The 21,748-nt window shown below is 38.0% G+C and overlaps 1 protein-coding gene across 1 annotated transcript in view; it reads left to right on the forward strand.

The window, feature by feature from the left end:
* The window catches only part of DCHS2 (dachsous cadherin-related 2), a 118,680-nt gene extending 97,977 nt beyond the window's left edge, over positions 1–20,703 (forward strand). Inside the window, exons 14-20 of the mRNA XM_087736658.1 lie at positions 3,005–3,115; positions 6,037–6,248; positions 7,732–7,883; positions 10,741–10,871; positions 12,382–12,668; positions 15,532–15,670; positions 17,156–20,703. Of these exons, the coding sequence (XP_087592784.1) occupies positions 3,005–3,115; positions 6,037–6,248; positions 7,732–7,883; positions 10,741–10,871; positions 12,382–12,668; positions 15,532–15,670; positions 17,156–19,785 (3,662 nt within the window). The 3' untranslated portion in view covers positions 19,786–20,703. The remainder of the gene's footprint in view (positions 1–3,004; positions 3,116–6,036; positions 6,249–7,731; positions 7,884–10,740; positions 10,872–12,381; positions 12,669–15,531; positions 15,671–17,155) is intronic.
* Positions 20,704–21,748: the final 1,045 nt, after the last annotated feature.

Consider the following 21,748-nt stretch of genomic DNA (forward strand, 5'->3'; position numbering starts at 1 on the left):
ACATTACATACTGATTATTTGTAGAACTGGTATTAATAAATGTGGCTTTTCCTCCTAATTTTATTTCTACCTTAACTAATAGAGTGGGAAAACTCTAAGTTTATTTTAAAAAGAATAAAAAAGTCTGAATAGTATAAACAACGAAAGCCAAAGCCAAGGGTCCTTAGTTTTAATTTAGTCTAAACTTGTCAGTTGCGTGAGTGCCTCAGGAATTGGTCCTTGTGGTCAGATTCAAGTGTTTGACCTCCAAGTTTAATGACCTTCAGAAAACCCCATTCTTCTACTTTTTGTTTAATATTAAATATTTAATGTCTTTAAATATTATAAACTGCATTACAACAGAACAGGCACTTAGAAGCCAGTCAATAAATAATCAAGTCACACAGTCTCCAGAGGGTAAGAAACCGTATTATTCGCCAAGCTTTCATTTGAATGGTTGTTCGCATATCACTTCACTGGAGACAGATTCACCAGTGAAACTTCTTGACTCCTCTTTTTTGTTCCTAATAGATATAAAATATGTTACCTCTTATTCTGTAAGTCATCTCTTTATGCTCAGTTAGCTTTTTCTTTCATTAGCAATTAAGAGGTCTCAGGAAATAGTGGCAAGGATGAACCGGGGTTAGATGACAAAGGAGGGAAAAAGAGACTACTATAATGAGTAGAGAAGAGGGAAAAAACCCAATGATATAGATTATACAGTAGCTCATTTTTGGTGTATATATTACGTCCAAACACAGAGTACAGCAAAAGCTTTTGAGTCTATTTGGCCAGGTAGGCAAAGACTGTCCATGCTGCCATACTTGAGTTTCAAGTCCTTAGGTATAATGTAAAGGTTGATGTGTTGGCTATTTAAAGCGCTTGAGATACTTCCAAATGCAATCAGGTTGTCTGACTGAACTGAAAAAAACCCTAAATATAAACATTTTAAATCACTCTTCACTTCCTTTAATATTCTTAACTAATCCATAAGTTGATTGAATAGTGTTTCAAGCCCATCTGACTGCTTTCTGCGATGATCCTGTCGTCCCTCCTTGCACTAGTTTCAGTGCTGATCTTATCCTCGTGCCATTTCAATGTGCTTTGCAGACAGAAAGCTACCTTCCTCTTAGTTTTCTCCACTTTAAGTGTTACATGTTATGACCTCTGCTTGAAGCAGTATTTGAGTCACATATACTTGAAATTGAGAACTCCGGCAGATGGGTACTGTCTTTTGCTATTTACCTGTATAGGCCCTGTTTGTGTCACAACAAACCTTAGAGTTTGGTCGTATTTTTGACAAGGAACTGTAAAAATTCGCTGTTTGAAGGAGTCATTTTCTGTGAAAGGTATCAGAAACAGAAGAAATTTGTTCTCTGCCAAAAAGAAGTTGTAAACAATTTTGAAAACAATTTGTGAAAATAAGAAAAATAGGAAATTCAAAGGATTAGGATTTGAGGACCCAGAGCAACGATTTATTAACCTAACCCCTGAAAAACAGGGATTCAAGTAGAAATGCTGCTGCTTCCTTTATTTCTGGTAGTTTTTCTTCTTGAACATGCAAGCAAACAAACAAAAAGACTGCTGACAGCATTAGAAGAGAAATAGTGACATTCTTCGGACCTTGAATTTTTTTCTTATCTTTAACTGTGCTCTGAGGGTGCTATGAATGATTGCCCTTGCAGGCTTCTGTAGTAAATCAAAGTTGCCCGGCAATGAAAATTCAACCTACAACCCCCTATTTTAGTTCCTAAAAAAACCCAGTGCAGTGTTCATATCAGTCTTTACCTATTGGATGGTTGGATCATGCTTCCAGAACTTTTCTAGTAAATATCTTATAAATATATTGACTAGTATAGAAAATTATATCTGTCAAAATCAGCATATTTTTGCGTTTGACAGTCAGATGAGCAAATGACAAACCACTTAAAACAAAATTTCCTGCTCTTAACAAGTAACAATGCTAAAACAAAGAAGGTAGCCAATAGTTTTAAGAGCAACATTTCCTCTCATTTTTACACTAAAAATAAAGTCCTTTCCTCTGGCATCCAGGACACTGAGTGTGAACAGAATGCCCTTTGTAAGGTAATAAAATAGCTAGTTGTCTGTAACGCTGTTTGGAAGAGTTCAGGTTGCACAGTAATCTCATTCCATCACAGTTGCATGGAATCAATTATAATTAAATTAAATAATTAAAATCCATTAAAATAAATTGCCTTATATACTAAACAATTTCATAACTCACTTGAAAATAATAATTATTTGGAAATCTTGATAATGCTTTTTAAGCTTACTACATTTTTGTTAAACATGATGATTCTGAGCAGGATAATGTATTCAGTTCCACATTTTTCCTCTTTTATTTCATGTCTCATATTCTATATTAAATCATTGCTCTTTTCATTGAATTTGGATTCTGATTGAATTGTCACATAGCTATGCATGTAGTTTCATCTTCTCATTCTGTCAGAAGATGGCTAATTAAAATTTTCAAGAATATTTCATTTGAAATATTGTTCAGAAATCCAAATTTAATTCAGGTAAATGAAGGAAAAATAAACTCTTTATGGTGATTCAGGGGTAAGATGCATTCCTATGATGCACAAAATGGACTGTTTTCCTTAAAAGAATTAATGAAAAGGTGAGATTTAAATGACCAAAGACAGCATAACCTGACTAAAAGGAATACATACAACTTCAGGTAAGAGGTAATTCCAGTGGTACATGGGAGTTTGCAATTAGGAAAAGTTAAACCTCATCATTTTATTTAGGCAGGTGATGAAGTTGTGATCAGATGAGTAATTTACTGGGCAAGGATGGATAGGCAGGGCCTTGCCTATGAAGTTGTAATGCAGTGAAAGTCACAGAGGAGTTGTTTTTATTGTCTACTATTTTAATTCATGGATAAGCACCTAGCCTAGTACATAGGTGTTTGTCTGTGCATCTGTTATTAATCACAACAATATAAAATTAGAATAAAACCTTCTAAAGTGGACATGATGAAAATGTCTTATTGCTTCCATAGGTACATCAGTTCTAACTGTAGAAGCTTATGAACGCAAATTTACAGGAGAAAATATAAAATACAGCATCTTCAGTGACAAGGAAAGCGTATTCTCCATACACCCCATTACAGGTACGTTTTTATAAATATATATATTTTTTCAAGTGTCTGTGTGTAGCTTAAAGAATGTGGTCTCTAAAATATAGCAAGCTCCTACCACAAGAGCAACGGGTAGATTTTCTTAGAGTATTACTCTCCTGTTACAATGAATAAATCATTAGTAAAACCAGGGATGCAGAGAGACCTGCACTATTGTAAACTTGATGTGGAAAGAAATTGAACACCAGCATGTCTGTTTAAAACACTCAGTTCCGATTAACTAATGATCACCAGGTGTTGGGAGTTGATAAACTACTGCTTTGTGATCCAAGCTGAGACTCCTCCATCTTGTTTGTCATCATAAAGTTGCCCAAACACTCAATAAACATAATCTTTCAAAACACTCCTAATGTAGGAAGCATTAGACCATTGTTGAGTTTAATGCTCTGTTTCAGACAAGCCTTGACAAGTCTGAAAGTCATGTTTGTTTATTTTTTTGGCAGTTGTATTTGCATTCTGCAGCAGGTCTGCTTTCACCTGCTCTTCAGTCAGGAACTTCTGATAGCAGGAGAGCAGCATGTTCCCTGTGTGCATTTACATGATCTCATCTAAGGCGCATAAGCAAGCATAGGTACTCTGGTTGCCTCTCAGCTCCTAAACATCTGCAACAAAAGAGTTTGCCTCCTGAATAGCTGGGGTCTTTCTGGGATGGCATAGACAGTGTAAGCAGTTTTCCTCAGAAATAGCGTAAATAGGTTGTACTCTTAACAAATCGCTTTCTCCCTGAGTTCCTAGAGGCTTTAATCGCTGGTTATTCTGATGTCTCCGGGCATCAAGTGGTATACTCCTGTAAACCTATCATGTCTGATGCTGATGGGCAGTTTAAATTATTTTGTTTTGTTTAGAGGAGGGGCACTTAAAGTACATATGCTTGATTTCCAAGTCCTCCTTATTTCACTGAAATAAAGCTAGAGAGATTAATCTTAAAGAACATCTTAGAGTCAGACAAGTTTTTCCCCAAGAAGGTGAATCTCCAATATCATCTCCAAAAAAACAAGAAAAAAAAACAAAAACAAAAAAACTGGCTTTTATCAAGCCAGTCTGAAAAATGGATACATGATGTTTTTAAGTCTCGTAAGCACTCTCTTCACAAACAATAGTGGAATTTCTATAGCAGTGGATGTCACAAGTCTTCTTTTGAGATATTTGAGCCCTTGTGGTCTCTTCTGTTTCCTTTCTTCTGAAACCTTTCTTGTGTTTCTTAGAAAACATTAATTGAAGTGCAGCCTTTTAGGACTTTTTAAGAGCAGTTCTTACCTCAGCATTAATTTTGACACCAGTAACTCTGTACCCATTGTTTCTACAGCAGGCGTATTTTGAGCTATATTGATGCCCTTTCTGTCTTCGGTAGTCTAAACAGCCAAAGTTCTGCTCTACTTGTCTTTTCAAGCACTGATGTTAATTAACCCCATTTTGGAGAAGACTTTCTCCCATTCTAGGGGGATTTATTATATTGTAGAATTGTATAAAGTATAGTAGGAAGTGACCCAAAGACATGAACTAGTCTGTCCTCTGACACAGAAAGGGAATCAGCTGTGCCTAAATCTGACAGATGTTTGTCTGTCATGTTCTTAAAACCTCCAGTGACAGAGATTCTGCAAACCCTCTCAATAGTCTGTACAAGTCTTGGCAGTTGGAAAGTTTTTATTCATATTTATCTGAATGCGTGTTGAAACAATTTAAACTTCTTACTTCTTAAGCTGGTAACAATAGACATAAGATAAAGGCAAAAACAGCTAATCTTTACATATTTGAAGACTGTTACCCCTGTTTCTTCTTCGTGTGCACTTCTCTAGAATGAGCAGCTCTGGTTCTTTCACTTGTTCCTTCTAGGTGGTGTACCTCAGACTTGATTATTTGCTTCACTCTACACTAGAGTCTTTCAGGTCCTTTTGTCATCTTGAAGTGTATTCCTTCTGCCACTGTCTATTTTTCTTTTTCTCTGTACAGAATGTGATAATTTTTAAGTGTTGTGCTGAAGAGAGACGACATGCCAGCTTTGCAATCTTTATGTTCAAGAAGCAATTCTTGAACACTGGGCAGATCCATAAACAATAGCCAATCATTGCTGCTTATCTTCGAAAATAAAAACTGAAAAGCACTCACTTGGAGAGCCACAGTAATTGAGTTCTTATGCTATCACAGGTTTGGGATATAGATAATTCCTGACATCATTACTGAAAAATCCATGCAAAACTGAATTTGAATTCTAATGGAATTAACATAAAAATGAACTATGTTTGATGTTTAGATGTAACGAAGAATTTTGAATATATTACTGTACTACCTAGAACATCGAAACAATGACCATGGATTTCCAAGGACATTTCAGGTTTAATGTGGCGATGTCTAGTTGTGTTTGTAGTCTCAATAATTTTCACTGGTTGTTTTTGATAGAATAACAGTTGGAGGGGGACACTTACTACATCAGAAGGAGTCAGTGTTTTACCTGTATGTCAGTCAGATACAGAAATTGATACAGCTATTGCCTGATTTGGATATAGATGGAGGGCTAGATGTAGCTACTCTCAGATGAGGGCCAAGAGTCTCTTCAGACACAGCTGGCTCACTGTCATGTGTCAAGGAGCACACGTCACGCAGCCACTTTCTTCCTCTCTATCCCTCTACAAGTAAATCAGCTTTGTTTTAGGAAATTGCCAATGTGGTGGCTGATCAGTGAAAACTTAGCTGTCCAAGATTTGTACAGTAACTAGCATGTGGGGGGTGATGTTAGGTAGAGAAAGGACACGGTAGAGAGCTCACTGGAATTCTGTCATGTGTTCAGTGAAGGAGACCATATATGTTAGGGACTTCATAACTGCATTTGTGAGTGTTTTTTCCTGAACATATGTCACATCTCAATTTTTTTTTTTATTTTTATTTTAATAAACCAGGTGCAATCACAGTAAGAGAGCCAAAGTTTCTTGATTATGAAATTAAGAATAAAATACATCTTTCAGTTCTGGCTGAAAATGACTTGAATTCAGCGCTCTGTGGAGTGACAGTTTTGATACAAGATGTGAATGACAATGTACCTAAGTTTGAGCAAAGCTATTACAAAGCATCAGTATGGGAAGGCCAAAGTCCTAAAATAGACATCATACAGGTAAGTGGAAATATATCTTCCCAAGCCCACTGCTGTAGTTAAAAAGAAGTTTGGTTGATCTGTTCATGACTACAATCCTGCTAGGTCTCTTCTGGACCACTATCTCTTAAAACCTGAGAGTGGGGTTCTTGGTGTTGCTACTACTTTGCTTGAATATCTAAAATAGTCAATGACTTTTTTTCTAGACCACATTTCAGATCTTTCATTCAGGCTTGTTAAACTGAAAGAGAATTCTTTGTCATCTTAATAGTTGTGCAGCTGGACTTTAAATCCTTTTTTTTAATTTTCTGTTTCTCTCTTCAAGTAGTTGAAAAATACCATTCAAAGCTGTGGTTCTGGTTACAATGTAGGCTGGGTCTCGCATTAATGCATCTACTGAGAGGGCTATAGCAATAAAAAGAATACTTTCAACTCATCAGACTAGTAGAGTCAAACCCAAGTGTTCAATTTAAAATCTGATGCCTAAAGAGCAGCTTGTCTCAATTTAAATGTGCAAACACTTCTTCCTCTGAATGAATCCATTCTCCAAAAGTGTTTCCAGCTGGCCATGTTAGAGAAAAAGAAGACATCAGTTGGACTAGAAGAACACATAATTTCCTCAGTACACGTTCTTGCATTGCAAGTCAGGTCACAGTGAGGGTCATGTTAGGTACTAAAGATATTCCTCCTCCTCTAGAGAATAAATAAATGGAAAGCTACAAATGCCTCCAGGGCAAAGTGATTAGAAACTGATGGACATTGTATTTAAAGAAACATATGTCCAGGAATGGAGAAAAGTCAAAAGACAGTCAAACCAGATGTGCAGTCAAAATTTTATGACAGAATACATTCTACTATGTTTCCTTTATTCAATCTGACTGGTTGCCTCTGCTATGGTTTGGATCCCATACTCATTATAACGCTTGTTCAGCAACCAGAAAAGTACAAAGATGACTCTCCGAAGAGTTAGAGGAGTCTTTGAGAAACCTGTTCACTGCTGTTGAATGTTATTTATTCTGTTGGTTTTATAGCTTGCCTCTGTCCTTTTTACATTTTATCATTCGTATTTTAAAAAGTAATTAATGAACTATTCCATGAAAGCTCTGAAAACTTAATTTTATTATTTTATCCTTTGTCTGTTTGTATAGCAGTAATACTTTAAGGGCCAGTCCTGGACCCCTGAGAAAGTGCATTTTTATGCACTAAACAGAGACAGCATTCTAACAGCAACCTTATAGTGTAAAACGATTACATTCAGCCCTAGTGCTTTATGTGGCTGAATTTCACACTACTCAAGGAAAGAATTCCTGTGCATCCTATTGCAATTCATGAGCAGATTTTGTGACCTCACATGACACTCATGTCGGGGACCAATACGATTATTCGCTTAAATCTGTGCAGTCGAAAGGAAAGTAACCAGAAATAATGACTGTAGTATAAGGTTTTTCTTTCTGAAATCGCATTCTGCGATTTTGAATTAAGCCTCAGTTTTGCTCCCAAACAGGTATTTGCAGCTGACCTTGACAGTGGGCTGAATGGAGAAACTGAATACTCAATTTTATCTGGTAATGAAAATGCAACATTTCTAATTGATTCAGCACGAGGGATTTTAGCAACTAATACAGTCCTAGATCATGAAAGCACTTCATCTTACAGGTTTGTACGCAAGGTTCTTACATAAACGTGTTGTTCTTTTTGTTCACTTTAACTTGAGATTGCTCACGTTATGGATTTTATAGTTTTCTGTTGATATCCATTATCCACAGAGCCTGGGTGCAAGCCAGACAGCATTGAGAACAGCACAAAAGCTGCCCATTTGTACCATGGATTCTTGCATACTTCTCAAATTTGGGGGAAGAAGTATAGTCTTGTTTAATCAATGGCAACTTACTGATATAAGTGAGCGTGATGATTCACTATAGGAATGATGGCAGTTCCTGGATTTTAGTTTATTAAGAAGTGTACAGCCATTCCCTCTCTGGAACCATTTTTTATAAATATGTAAAGACGCAGAGAAAGCACTTAAACCAAATCCAAGAAACAGGGACATATTCTGTTCTTTAATTAGAATTTAGTTCAAATTTTCTTCTCCATAATCTGATAAAGATGTTTCTGTAAGCTGTTTCCATCTATAAGCTGTCTTGTACTAAGTATTAGTTTTTCTAAGAAAGTGTGAGTAAATATGATCAAGTGGACAGGACAATGTTTCTTTACAGGTCATACCATAATTGGAATTAGAAAGCAAATAAATCATGCCTTGAAGAGAAAATAAGACTATACGGATTCATTCATACATCCTTTTTATGTACTGCAATCTCTACAAGAAGTAGATTTCTGTGTATGTGTCAGTAGAAATTAGCTTTTTAGTTTCCATACGGTTGTGACATCAGTTAAAGTATTTGCAAGTTTTCCTATCCTCTGGGGCCTCAAAATTTTAAACATCCAATCAGATTTTTTGTGAACCAGAATAAGGTCTAGAAAACCACATCAAAAAGATCAACAGAATATGATTTTTTTAAAATATCAGTGTAATTTGATAAGTGTCCTAAAGGAAATACTTTGTTTTAACTTAATGTACAGAACACTTCATTTGAGTTTGTTTTTCACTGAATCAAAAACAGCAGTTCTGATTTTTAGTCATTTAAATAACATAATACATTTTATTTGTAACTAGTACTTTAAAAGAATGCCTGGACTAAATCCTTCAAAGGAAGGATGTTTACTGTTTATGAAGCATTGAACATGTAAGCATAATAATTCTCATATCTGTCTTTAACTAGGAGCCTGATTTATTTCAGTATTTATGTTGGAATCTAGCATTTTAAATTGACAATTTGTTTGAGGAATCTGAAGCTTCATATTCCTTCTCTTTATTAATACGTTATTAATCTGTACATTGTTAGGTGAAAAGTGAATAGCAAAAGAAGCTTTCAAAACTGTTTTCCCGTTTAATTTCAAAATGTTACCGTTGGTTCTTTCAAATTTGTGAGTTGTTTATTTTATCTAAATTGAACATTTTCATCCCCAGAAGTTCTAAGTCCCTTATAATAGGAGTTATAATGAAAGTGTTGACAGAACCTTAATTTTAATACCTTGGCCAAGATGTTTTTATGAGAGTTTTTTCCTGAAACTTTAGAAAGTGATTATTTTTAGTAAAATATTTCCGTATGTATACCTTACCAATATTCATTCTAGAAAAAATACACTTTCTATATGGAATTATACATGGTGACTGATTGAATACTGGCCTGCAATTCAAGTTATGTGTTCTGTCGGCATCAGAAACCACAAGGACACCCAGACCAGAGCTGGTGTGGTTCAGGAATGGAAGTGCTGCAATCCACAGCTTGAGTTACAGCCTTGGTATTCCATATTGTCATGTGAACTTTTAGGAAGTAATATCTATTTGACACTTTAAACAGAAACTGTGACTTAGAAGAAAGAGGGAGAAATAAAGCATTCAGAAGATCTGCAGGGAGACCCAGAAAATATGATGCAACATGCAAACGGTTGTTAGTACACAAAACATTTAATTGAGATGCAAGGCTCTGACTTGTGTGTCCTTTCGCATAGCTTGATGTTTTCTTTTTTTTGTCTGTTCCTTATTTTAGAGCACCTGTTGAGTTAGATTTAATTTTGAATTCCCTTCTGGATAATTTTTAATACTGGGCAGGGGTGAAGTCTTCAAATAATCTTTGCTTACAATAAACATTTGCTCTTTATTGTTCAGAAGCTAGTTCCCACAGAGAGTAAATATACTTTTATCCATGTTTATCAGGTCATTGCTTACTGTTTTTTTTGCTACATTGTTTGTGGAAATCAAAAGGTTGTTAACAGAATCTACTATGCATCCTTATGCAGGTGTAAAATGGAAGCGTACAGGCAAACTCTTTTAATCTGACAGTGAGATTCTGGTCCCACTAAAATCAGTGGGAGCTTTGCCACTGTCAAATAGTGCAAGTACTCAGGTCTTTCACATTATCACTTACATTTATAATATACTAGGGAGCCTATTCTATATCTCTGCAGACATTTTGGCTGAATATTACTTTTGATGTTTTCATATTACCCAATTTTCACATTCCTCTTGTCCCTTTATAAACGATGAGGAGAGTCAGGTTCCTCCAAAGGACAATTTAGTACTTAAGTTTTAATTCCTGCTCTGAATTACCAATTGGAGAAATGTGTCTTATTTGAAAGAGTCTTGCTGGCTTGTTTAACCACCTACATTTGGTATGAAATTGGGTGAGTTGAATACAGACGAATGCTTCTTTTTCTTTGTATGATTTTATGGTTTTCCACCTAGAATCTCCTGGATGTTTTTCCTGCAAGACACAAAAAATAAAACAGCAGACAGTCAACTTTACAGAAAGAAAGATGGAATTTAAGAGTTGCAATGAGGAGCAGAAAGGGCTAATCTTTTCATTTGTAATTTTTCCCCTGTTTGTAACATTGGAGGATAATTCTGTGATTTCTGACCAATAGTGACAATTACTGCTTCCTTTAATCATAGGTTGGTCGTACAAGCTGCCGATAAAGGAAACCCCAGACTTTCTGCTACAAGTATTGTGAGGATACAAGTGTTAGATATTAATGACAACGCTCCAGTTGTCCAACCACTAAGTGAAGTGGAGGTCCCAGAAAGTAAGTGTGATAGTACAGCTAAGTTTTATTAAGACTGGGATTTGTCAAACAACAATAGTGCTTTTGGTGATTTGTGTAACCAAGCGACTCTAGTAAAAAGGATAATGGATCGTATTAATACTGAAATATCAAAATAAATTGTGATCTGCTTTTGTTCTCAGAGGCATTATTCTTAATCTTTAGACATTGTGTTTAAGAACAATTTGGAGAAAAACCATAGGGAATTCAGAAAGAGGAAAACAAACTCTACAGAAATACATCTGTAATCTGTTCATTTTGGCCTGCAGTGTCATATTCTTCAGATGTCTTCAATTTCTGCTTTTCTCCAATAAAAATACTTGGTGTTAAAACCAGCATTGCTAGAAATGAGACAATTTTAACTTCACTGTGATGAAAGACATCATTTCTGTAAATTTGAATGAAGCTTTAAAATGCTCTATAGCTTGATCCAGTTGATGACCGTGAAAAGGAGGACCCAGGACCTCCTGAGTTCTCATCCCAGCATACATCTGGTATATTGTGTGACATAAGCTCAACATTTGCAGACCTTGAATCTTCAGCGCAGTATTTTCAAATACAGGCATCATATATGTGATGCATTAAGATATACAGCTGAACGTTTATAAAGATTTAGGTGCTGAAATTCCGGTACTGCTGTTAACAAAAGATACCAAGGCTGTGTTTCTAGTGATATTTTTTTAGCCTTTCCTAAATTTAGCTCCCACTGGTAATGACAAGTACGGGAGTCATGGATGCATAGCAGCTGTAAACTACTGGCTACTTATTTAGGTTTTTGTGTTCTGTTTAAGAACATTTTCTTTAGGATATCACGCTGCATGTTTTGAGGCTTAATGCCCCAGGCGTGCAAATGGGGAATGGTTTAGTTTCTGTTAGCTCCAAGCTTTGTTAGATGATCACTGATAGGTTCAATTTGCAATCCCTTGTACTGTCAGTTTGGCACACGACAAAAGCTGTGTGTATCCAGTTCCCCAGTCTCATAGGGGTATACTTTGAGCTCTTAAGATTTTTGTGCCACATAGATCTGGCTGGATGTCTCGTGTCTCTCTAGTGGCCTTCTCCTCCTCTGGAAAAGCTTCAGAATTGCAGTTGCTCGCTCTACAGAGACCAGGGGACTCTGATGCCTCAGTTAAATATTCTTGTGGAAGTTTGACACTGTTCAGTAAATTCATGTCACCTACATGCATGTGGAAAACCATGGAAGTTCCTGTTGCTGGTGAAGAAACAGTTATGGCTACACTGAATCTGGGAAAGTCTAAAGAAAACCCAAATTAAAATTGGGATAAAGCAGATGCATTTGAAGAAATCCACTACTGTTTCCATAGCATTTCTGGATATTGCTCTTATTCTAAAACACAAAGTCGAAATACACCAAAAGCTAATACAGTAAGATTACATATATCTAAGATTCAATATTATAAAATTGGCAAAATCTTCAGAAATTGTAACATCATCTTTTAGCTATGACTTATTCTGAAAATTATTGTTTCAGGTGCCCTGCCTGGTTTTTTCGTGACTCAGGTGTCAGCAAGTGATGCGGACTCCAGGCCAGCACTTCAGTTTGGTTTTATTTATGACAATAGTCCTGGAATGAAATTTGCTATCGATCAACACACTGGTGTAGTCACAGTGGTGGAACCATTAGATTTTGAAGAAACTGCTGTGTATAAGCTGAGAATCATAGTTTCAGATTCTGTACATCAAACAGAAGCAGAACTTACCATCCTTGTTTTGGACATCAATGATAACCCACCAGTGTTTACTCAGGATTCCTATCAGGTGGGAACATGGCAAACGGACAACAAAAATGTGATGTCTTTCTGTATATGATGATAAATAGTAGGAGTGCTTGTTTATATTTGTCTTAATAATGCGTTTGAGCACGGAGAAAGAAAGTATCTTCAAACTATTACTGAGCAGAAACAGAGCAGGGGTCTTCTGGGAGACTCCAGCCCCTTCCTAGGAATTCTGCTAAAAGGACTGAGGGAGTTGTTCAGTTTTCATGTTTGTGGTTTCTGACTTCAGAAGGAAAGTGGTGTGAATGCTAGCTGTACTCCATACACCATGCATTCATCACTAGGAGTTACTGGATATAATCCAAACCAGTTTGGGGAGCAGGGTCCAGTGTTCAGAACTTCCTTCTTCCAAGAGAATGGTAAACAAGTTGGTACATTGATTCTGGGTCCATTACTATGGCATGAATGTCTTCATTTTCAGTTACACGGCTCCACAGAGGTGTAGCAAATGCCCCTGTGGTAGGTTATGCACATAGAGTTTGTAATGTGTAACCCTGCCTTATAGCAATGGCACTCATCTAGAGAGTGAGGGATATGAGTTTTGACCTCCCCAACATCCCCTACTAGACTGAGGAGGGTACAGAGCTCGGCTTTTGGACTTCTGGACAAGCATTTGAACTGCTAGACTGTTGCAGAAGTCAAGTTGTCCAACACTGTTTTGAAACAAAGCTGTTTTAGCGACTATGGACAACTATGGGCCACTAAGATGATTAAAGGAATTGGAGCGTATATCATACAAGGCTCTCAAGGGTAGGCTGCTAAAAGGGTTTTGCTCTGACTTCATCAGCACTGAGGCTGTGGGGCTTGGGTAAGGCTCAGCACCTGTAGTGGCTTGGAGTTAGGATTAGGGATGGGAGAGAGACAAAGCCTGGAGGTCCAGGTGAAGTTAGGCTGCAATAAGGCTGACACAGGAAAGGTGAGGCTGCCAGAGGGGTACTTTCCTTTGGACTTGTTTGTGTGGGGCTAGGCTGTGGGGCTTGGACTGAGGCCCAAGAGAGACTAGAGCATGGATCGTTCAGGCTGGAGAAGAGAAGGTTCAGGGAGGATCTTACCAATGTGTGTAAAACTGGTGGGGAGTGTAAAGAAGACAGAACTAGATTCTTCTCTGTGGGGTCCAGTGACAGGGCAAGAGGCAGTGGGCACAAACGGAAATACAGGAAATTCTGTTTAAACATCAGGGAAAAACTTTTTTTTTTTAAACTCTAACAGTGATTGAGTACTGGCACAGGTTGCCCAGAGATACTGTGGAGTCTCCATCCCTGGAGATATTCAAAACTCAACTATACACAGTCATGGGCACCCTGCTCTAGGTGACCCTGCTCTGAGCAAGGGTTGGACAAGATGACCTGTAGAGGTGCCTGTCAGCCTCAGCTATTCTGCGATCCTGTGAACTGAGCTGTTTGCTTGACTTTGTGCTTTTTGTGTGTGATAGATGTGCTCGGAGCCAAAAATATGAGACATCGCAGAAGACCTGGATTTAATAATGCTTCATCTATAAATCTCAGTCAGATTTAGTCAAGAAATAAGTCTAAACATTTGGCATAGTAAGGAAATTTCAACCTCTGAGCATGTGCAGACACAACAGTTTAGTCACTTAGATAACTATGGGACAGACTGTAGGCACCTGTGAAACTTTCAGGTGCCTGAGTTCTCAGGATTTGTGTAAATTGCCCACTTTAACTCATAAGTTTAAATTCTGAAAAAAAAAAAAAAGCACTATTAATGCTCAAGTGATTTTTAGACCTTGCCTTAAGTTTTCTTCAATCCTCATATGTATCCGATTTTGGAGAATAGATTAGGCAAGTACTTGCTTGTGCAAGTGCTAGGAATTTTTTTTGTAGATCAGAGCAGACATTACAGGCAGGGTTATTAACTGATACAAAACAGCATAGCTCTATTGACTATACTAACGTGAACAGCTGAGCTTCTCTCTCCACAATCCTGATGTTTTGATATGTTGCTTGGACAGTAAGATACACTGCTTCTTTTCAGTCAATGATATGTATAATTCTGTATTCATCGTCCTGTAAGTTTTACCCTTTTATTGTCCTATCAAGTGTTTTCATATTTATACTTTTCATATATAGTTTCATATATATGGCTATTATATGTATATATATATTAAATCTATCTGTTAAAATTATTTAAACTAACACTTGAAGTTATGACAAAGGTAGCTGTTGTATCATACTGTTCATTTGAAATTGGATTTATAAAGTGGAAGGAAACTTTGGTCACAAAAATACTGTATCTGGACTTCAGATAATGAAAGCTCTTAAGAAGGGAAAGGACTTTCTTGGTTTCCTAGGTTATGTGAAGAAAAAAAGGAGCATTTTGAAAAACTAAATTCTAGGAATAATCCAGGAATGATTAAGTGCTCTGGTCCCGGAATTTTCCAGGTACATGTGTTGGTTTTTTTTTTAATGGCCAATCATACACTCCAGACAGGGACTGCAGACTGTATTCCATGTACAAAAATCAAGGTGTTTCTGAAAGCAGGGAAAAAAGCCGATTTTAGTTGCAGTCCGTTGTAGGTATTCCTTCCATTAGTGTACTATTGAAAAAAGAGATTCAGTTATTCACTGAACTCATTGTCATAATGAACTAGAACTAGATGGATTTTATTACTGTTTACTGTGAACTTTGGCTTTTTTCTATGCATTGTTATCAGTATCTCAACTCTTTATAGTTTTGTCCCAGAAGAAAATGGGTAGGTGAAACTTTTTCCAAAGCTGGGAACTGTGTGTGTTTTTTTCTAACAAGATCAAATGAAGGAAAACGTATTTTTTGTGTTCAAAATCTTTTATTAACCTCTAGCAAAACTGTAATTTTGCTTTGTATGTCAGGTGAGCTTGCCAGAGCTTATTTCTATGGATGCCACTGTTCTGATAGTCTCTGCTGTGGACAGGGATTCGGAGCATAATGGAATGATTTCCTACAAAATCCTCTCTTCTTCTGAGGGATTTTCCATTGATCATAATAATGGTGAGTCAGTAAGCATGGTTTATTTCACCTTTTTCAGTGTAAATTGAAGAGTCATATTGCACTTCTTCACCTGTTGCCAGTGATCACTTGAGTTCTGGAAATCTTTGGTGACTGAAGTCCACCATATGTTTTGGCTAAATCTGCCATTATCTCTGAAGAACTGATAGCATCAAAGACAGGAGTTCTCAGTTTGTCCCTGAACCATGCACGAGGCAGCTGGTCACAACATCCTATAGGTGCTATTCCTCTGATGCAATTTAGTATAAAAGTTGCTGTATGTTTTGCATTGTTTCATAACATTTCAGCTCATGTATTAGGTGTCATTCAATTTAAGTTCATACTTATTATTTATTAGTGTAACTTGAACCTATCATAATGAAGCTTCTCTACAGCTTGGGCAGTATGTTTTTAAGATTGCTTCTTTAGAGAGCTTATGTTATCCTGTAACACTAAATGGAATTTAAAAGTTTTCTAAACCGAAAACGTTCTCTCCAAAGTACATAATGTTCTTCAATAGATAAGAGACTTACCATTTTAAATTTTCTGGCCTAATGCTGTAACACTTCGGGAGGTAGAAAACTGTGTGTGGATGTGTCTCTCTCTGTATGCATATGTAGATACGATTTTTGGTAATATCAGCTTCAGAGATTACTAGATACTGCAAAAATGATATGCAACTATTGTTCAGCAAGCCAGTTCTTATCGCTTATTTGCTGTTCCCAGGTGCTTACATGAGGTGAATTTTTGAATGCAGTGTTTGTTGGGTGATGGTAACTACAAACACTAAAAATATGAATGTCTCAGCCAGTTAAAGCTGTTTTCTGTTTTACCCATTTGTTGCTCTGTATTCACCAACCTGTCTTTATCTGTGGCTAATGGTTGTTTTTAACTGTGGTCAGAAAATGTCACACAGCGTTGCCTCTGTGGTGCTTAGCTATACACCATGAAGAGTGAAATAGAAGTAGATGGCTTATGAACATAGAGTCAGAATGGTTGGGGTTGGAAGGGACCTTTAAAGATCATCTAGTCCAAGCCCCATGTTTAGATAAGCAATTTGAATGAAACACGTTTAACTTACTGGCAAACCTATCTAAATAACAAACATGCCTGTAATGCTGTTACTGGATTGCAAGCAAAACATGAGAACTACCGACCTTCAGTAATGAACTTGCACAGTATAGCCACCTCTAATAAGGAGCCTATATTTCCTTAGCTTTATTTTGCCTTTTATTTTCTGCAGTTGGCATATTTGGCCTGTTATGAGGTAGAGAAATTTTTGCTAGTCTAAATGCAGTATGTGTATTTGATACTGCATCATTGTAGGTAGGCTTTGCAGACTTAGCTCTGATTTCTTAGAGTTACTTTGGGGTGTGCAGCCATTACATTTGAGTAATTTTCAAATATGACTGATTAGATTCAGCTTTTGGAATCACATTTACTTGCCTTAGTGAGTGAGGTGTTTTATTAATTCTGTTTTATTTTCAGGTTCAGTGTTTGCTACAGGACCAGTGACACAGCTGGAAAAGATTCCCATTATCCAGCTCCTGATAGAAGCCACGGACAGTGGCAGTCCCGCTCTGAGTGCAGTTACCTCCGTAGAGGTGCACATAGAAGATGTAAATAACTATGCCCCTCAGTTCACAAGGGTTCTGTACAATCTCAGCGTGAGCGAGGATGCTTCGGTTGGAGAAAGTGTCCTCACGTTTTCAGCCATCGACTATGATTGGACACATGAAAACACATATGTTGAATACTCTATTATTGATGGGAATTCTGACAATTTATTCTCTGTGGAAACAAGTGTCGTGGAGTCAGAAACATCCTACAAGCTTGTTGGCAATCTTGTTTTGAGCAATATTCTTGACAGGGAAACAGCTTCTTCTCACTGTTTGGTCCTCCTTGCCTCTGATCGTGGAACACCCTCCTTGAATTCAACTGCTACTGTGCTAATAACTGTGCTGGATGTTAATGATAATCCTCCAGTATTTAGCAGCCCGGAGTACCATATTCATGTCAAAGAAAGCATCCCTGTAGGTAGTCACATCACTGAAGTTTCAGCAGATGATTGTGATGCAGGCACTAACGCAGAGATCACTTATGCAATGATCTCTGGAAATGACAGGGGATATTTTCGCTTGGATGGGAAAACAGGATCAGTGGATTTGATGAAAACACTGGATTATGAGGATACCATGAAATTCACTTTGATCATCCAAGCCACAGATGGAGGAGCTGATGTAAAAAATGTGGCTTTTTCTGTTGTTCTTGTTAGCGTCCTAGATGACAACGATTATGCCCCACTGTTTTTGTTTCCCAGCCTGAGCTGCACTGTCAGTGAAAATCTGCCTACCTTTTCTTTTGTGTGTGCTGTTAATGCACTGGATTTTGATAAAGGCTCCTATGGCCACCTTACCTACTCCATCCAGTCTTCGTGTTTGGCTCATCGTGAAGCTCCTAGAGACCATGACATGTTCTTCATTGATCCTTTGACAGGAGATATTCATACAAAGCAAATGTTTGACTATGAAATTCAGAATAGGTACTGTCTCATAATCCAAGCAAAAGACAAAGGTGACTCACTGGCCACCGTTACAGTTCAGGTAGATATAGAGGGGAGAGATGAATTTGACCCAGTGTTTACACAAGATCAGTATTTCTTTAATCTCCCTGAGAAGAACGAAGCAGGCCAGTTGCTTGGCAGAGTGACAGCATCAGACAGCGATGGGGGACTGGACGGAGTTGTTCATTACTCCCTGCTAAAAACTTCTCCTTTCTTTTCTGTGAATCAAACCAGTGGTAGTATTTATTTGACTCAGACTGTTCACAGAAAGAAAAATGGCAGCAAAAGGAATGATGACACCCTGGAATTGCTGGTAAGAGCTCATAGCCCCAAAACTGAGTCAAAGTTCACAGTATGCACCATTTTGGTAAATGTTTCCAATTCTCCTGAGAGTTATCCCATAGTGTCAGCATACAGCCTGACCATTAGTGTTTCAGTCTCCTTGATAGCGTTCCTACTGCTTGCGGTCAGTCTTATTGCACTTATTCTGAGACATAAGTGGAAAGATCTGATGAACTCTTGTGTGAAAAAAGAAGCAGTATCCTCCTCAGCTACTGATGTGAATTCAGCCAGCGAAGATGAGGACTGCCAGAAAATCCAAAGTACTGAGAGCAGTATGCTTCCTATGGGTGCCATAGCAGAATGGCTGAGCTTAGCAGGAATCGGAGAGGGGAAGGATGATGGTGTCCCCTGCAGGCATTCAGACTCCAGTGGCCACAGTTCTGCCGAAGGAGAAACTGCAGAGGATGAGGAAATCAAACGGATCAATGAGCATCCTTGCAGAAAGAGTGCCGGCTCGGCACTGAGCGAGCGTGGCTCACGGGTGCTGGATTCGGGGATCCCAAGAGAGTCTGATCAGCTCTCGTGTCAGTCTGAAGAAACGGATGTCATGGCTACCACACAAAGCATAGAGAGCATGCAGGCCATTAAAGGAGAAGGCAGAGAAGAAGCCTGTGACACAGCCTATGTGCATAACAAAATGTTGGCTCAAACAGTTAAGAAAATTGGAATAAAAGAGAAAGACATAATGACAGATCTCACAAGAGAATATATCTTGATGTCAGATAGGCAGGACTCTGGGCATGATTTGCTTGCAACTCTTGGCACCTCTCATGAGGATCTCAGAGGTGACTATAACTGGGATTATGTGCTCAGCTGGGAACCCAGATTTCAACCTCTTGCCTCAGTGTTCAATGATATTGCAAAACTGAAAGATGAAAATGTACACGTTCATAGCTTCTCTAAGGAGAAGAAATCTCTTGTTTCCCCTCCTCCCTTGATAACATCAGTAGCTCAGCCTGGCATAAGGACAGTGCCACCACGAATGCCAAATATAATATCAGGGCAAGCATTTAAGAAATACCCTCGTTCTCCCCTTATCCATAATCCTGGATACCCTCCACCAACCATGACCCCCAGTTTTTCTCCATCTCTCTCTTTACTTACCATGCAGACACCTACTGCTTCTCCAGTGATGTCTGATGGAAGAATGATAGGAACGTGTCTTATTGATCCAAGCCATGAACTTGCAACAGAGGAAAAAATTCAGGTCTAGGTTATTAACTGACAGTAGCTTATGGTAAAAAATATGGCTTAAAATGTATTTTGTTATTGTTTTACGAGCAAAATATGCCTGTCAGAGCTATATCACCAGTATTCATTCTGTTTTCATGAGCTGAAAAAGTTAAAATATAAAATAGCCACAGACTTGGTAACTATCTATTTTGTTCTTCCCAGAATACGCTGTGAGGCCATGAGGCTTCTCCTCTTTCAGCTCCCAACAACTGTGGTTTCCTATGTAAATCATACAGCCAGGTGCCTGATAACCAACTTGACCGATTTTTACTGTTTTTCTTATAAAATATGTCAATAACAAATAAATGGTAGTAATTCTTTACTGTGGAAAAACTTTATTAGCATGCTGGTGGATTCTGACCACTTCTGTGGTGGTATTACATGAGGGTACTAGAGGGATGCGTAAATACGGCACATTTGGGTGTGGGCAAAGAACAAAGCAAGGATTCCTGTTGAGCTCTTTCTCAAGTGTTTGCCCAGACTTCCCACATGTCAGCCCCTGGGTCCGAAGAACCTGTTGGGCCTGGTGCAGTTTCATCATCTGCCATGGCTCCCCAGCAGGCTTTATTAGCTATCTTTGTGCTGTGGAATCCCACTTAGCAGTTTCTGTGCACCTTTTTTTTATCTCCTGGTGTAAAGCCAGCGAGTCATGCTTATCTGAATAATAACGGATCACCCTTGGAAAACAGAATAACCAGTGGTAAGGTAAAAGCAACCATCTTCTCTATTACTAGATCTAAAATAGATACCTATTGTCTTTCTGTCCTATTGCAGAAGCTGTCCTTGTCCCCATGTGGCTGTAGGGATGGACAGTGTTACAGTTCTGAAGGGCTTGTATGCCTCCACCCTGGTCTTTGGTCCTGTGCTGGGCATATCTCTGCAAGACCAGATAATCTGGCCTTGTTTGTTGTACGTATCATACATATGGCATTTTGTGTATGTATGTATATCCAGACACATACACATGCCTATACTGCTGTGTATGCTTGTATATTGTATCAATCAGATCAATAAAATACACAGAAACTACATCTAGAGTAACTCTGGTTTCTCTTCAGTGTATATTTAAAAGTCTTTTGCATCATGTGTATTAAAACTGGGCTATATAGGGAAGGGTCTAATTGGTGCCCAGGAATCTGTTACAAGTTGAATGTGTATAGAGGTATATATTGTACAGGTCATAACAGATGGAGGAAAAGCATACAGTGTGGTTAGACTGAGTGATCTTGTGGGATCAGCATCACGTACGCAGTGGCTTTTGTCGTTTCCTTGGTCGTGCATGTCAAGATTTGCAGCCTGTGGGCTCATAACCTGTCTTTGAATAAGATCCTGTTTCTAAGGCTACACCTGCACTGTACTATCATGCAAGAGGATCCATGCTGCTATGTAAGAGTGCTTCTTTTAAAGCTGGCATTTGTTCTTTGTACTGGTGTGGACTATGAAATGAGACGTAGCTTAGGAGTTCATCAGGATAGACAAATGTTACTAAGAAAGGAGACAAGATGGTAAGTTTTATAGTCAGACAAAAACCTGTGCCAGAAAGAGGAAAGCAAAGAGGAGAAGTCATTCCCAGTTCATATCTGAATGTGGACTATCAGTTTAAGGCCATTATTTCAGAATTAATATTATTCTGCACCTGTTAACATTATGCTATCTACAGCCCGTTTGGTTTTGACTTCTATGTCTTAACTTTTAAAGTAATTTCTAATAGAATGAGAGGTGTTCTTTGTGGTGTTCAGTTCTGTGCAGTTATAGTTTCAGGAGGCACACAGAACTACCTTTTCTATATAGTCAACAACTTAGCTAATCTGATTTCAGTTTCAGGTGGTCATGGTCAAGTGGCAGCTCCTGCTCTGAGGAGCAACGACCACATGCTGTCCTGATAGGGGTCATCTTTCCAATGGGTGATAGATAGGTGGAAGAATAAATGCTTTACACAGCAA

This window comes from Nipponia nippon, unplaced genomic scaffold (genome assembly GCF_047370975.1).
Source record: "Nipponia nippon isolate SJK-2023a ecotype South Korea unplaced genomic scaffold, ASM4737097v1 scaffold_6, whole genome shotgun sequence".
Classification (NCBI taxonomy): Eukaryota; Metazoa; Chordata; class Aves; order Pelecaniformes; family Threskiornithidae; genus Nipponia; species Nipponia nippon.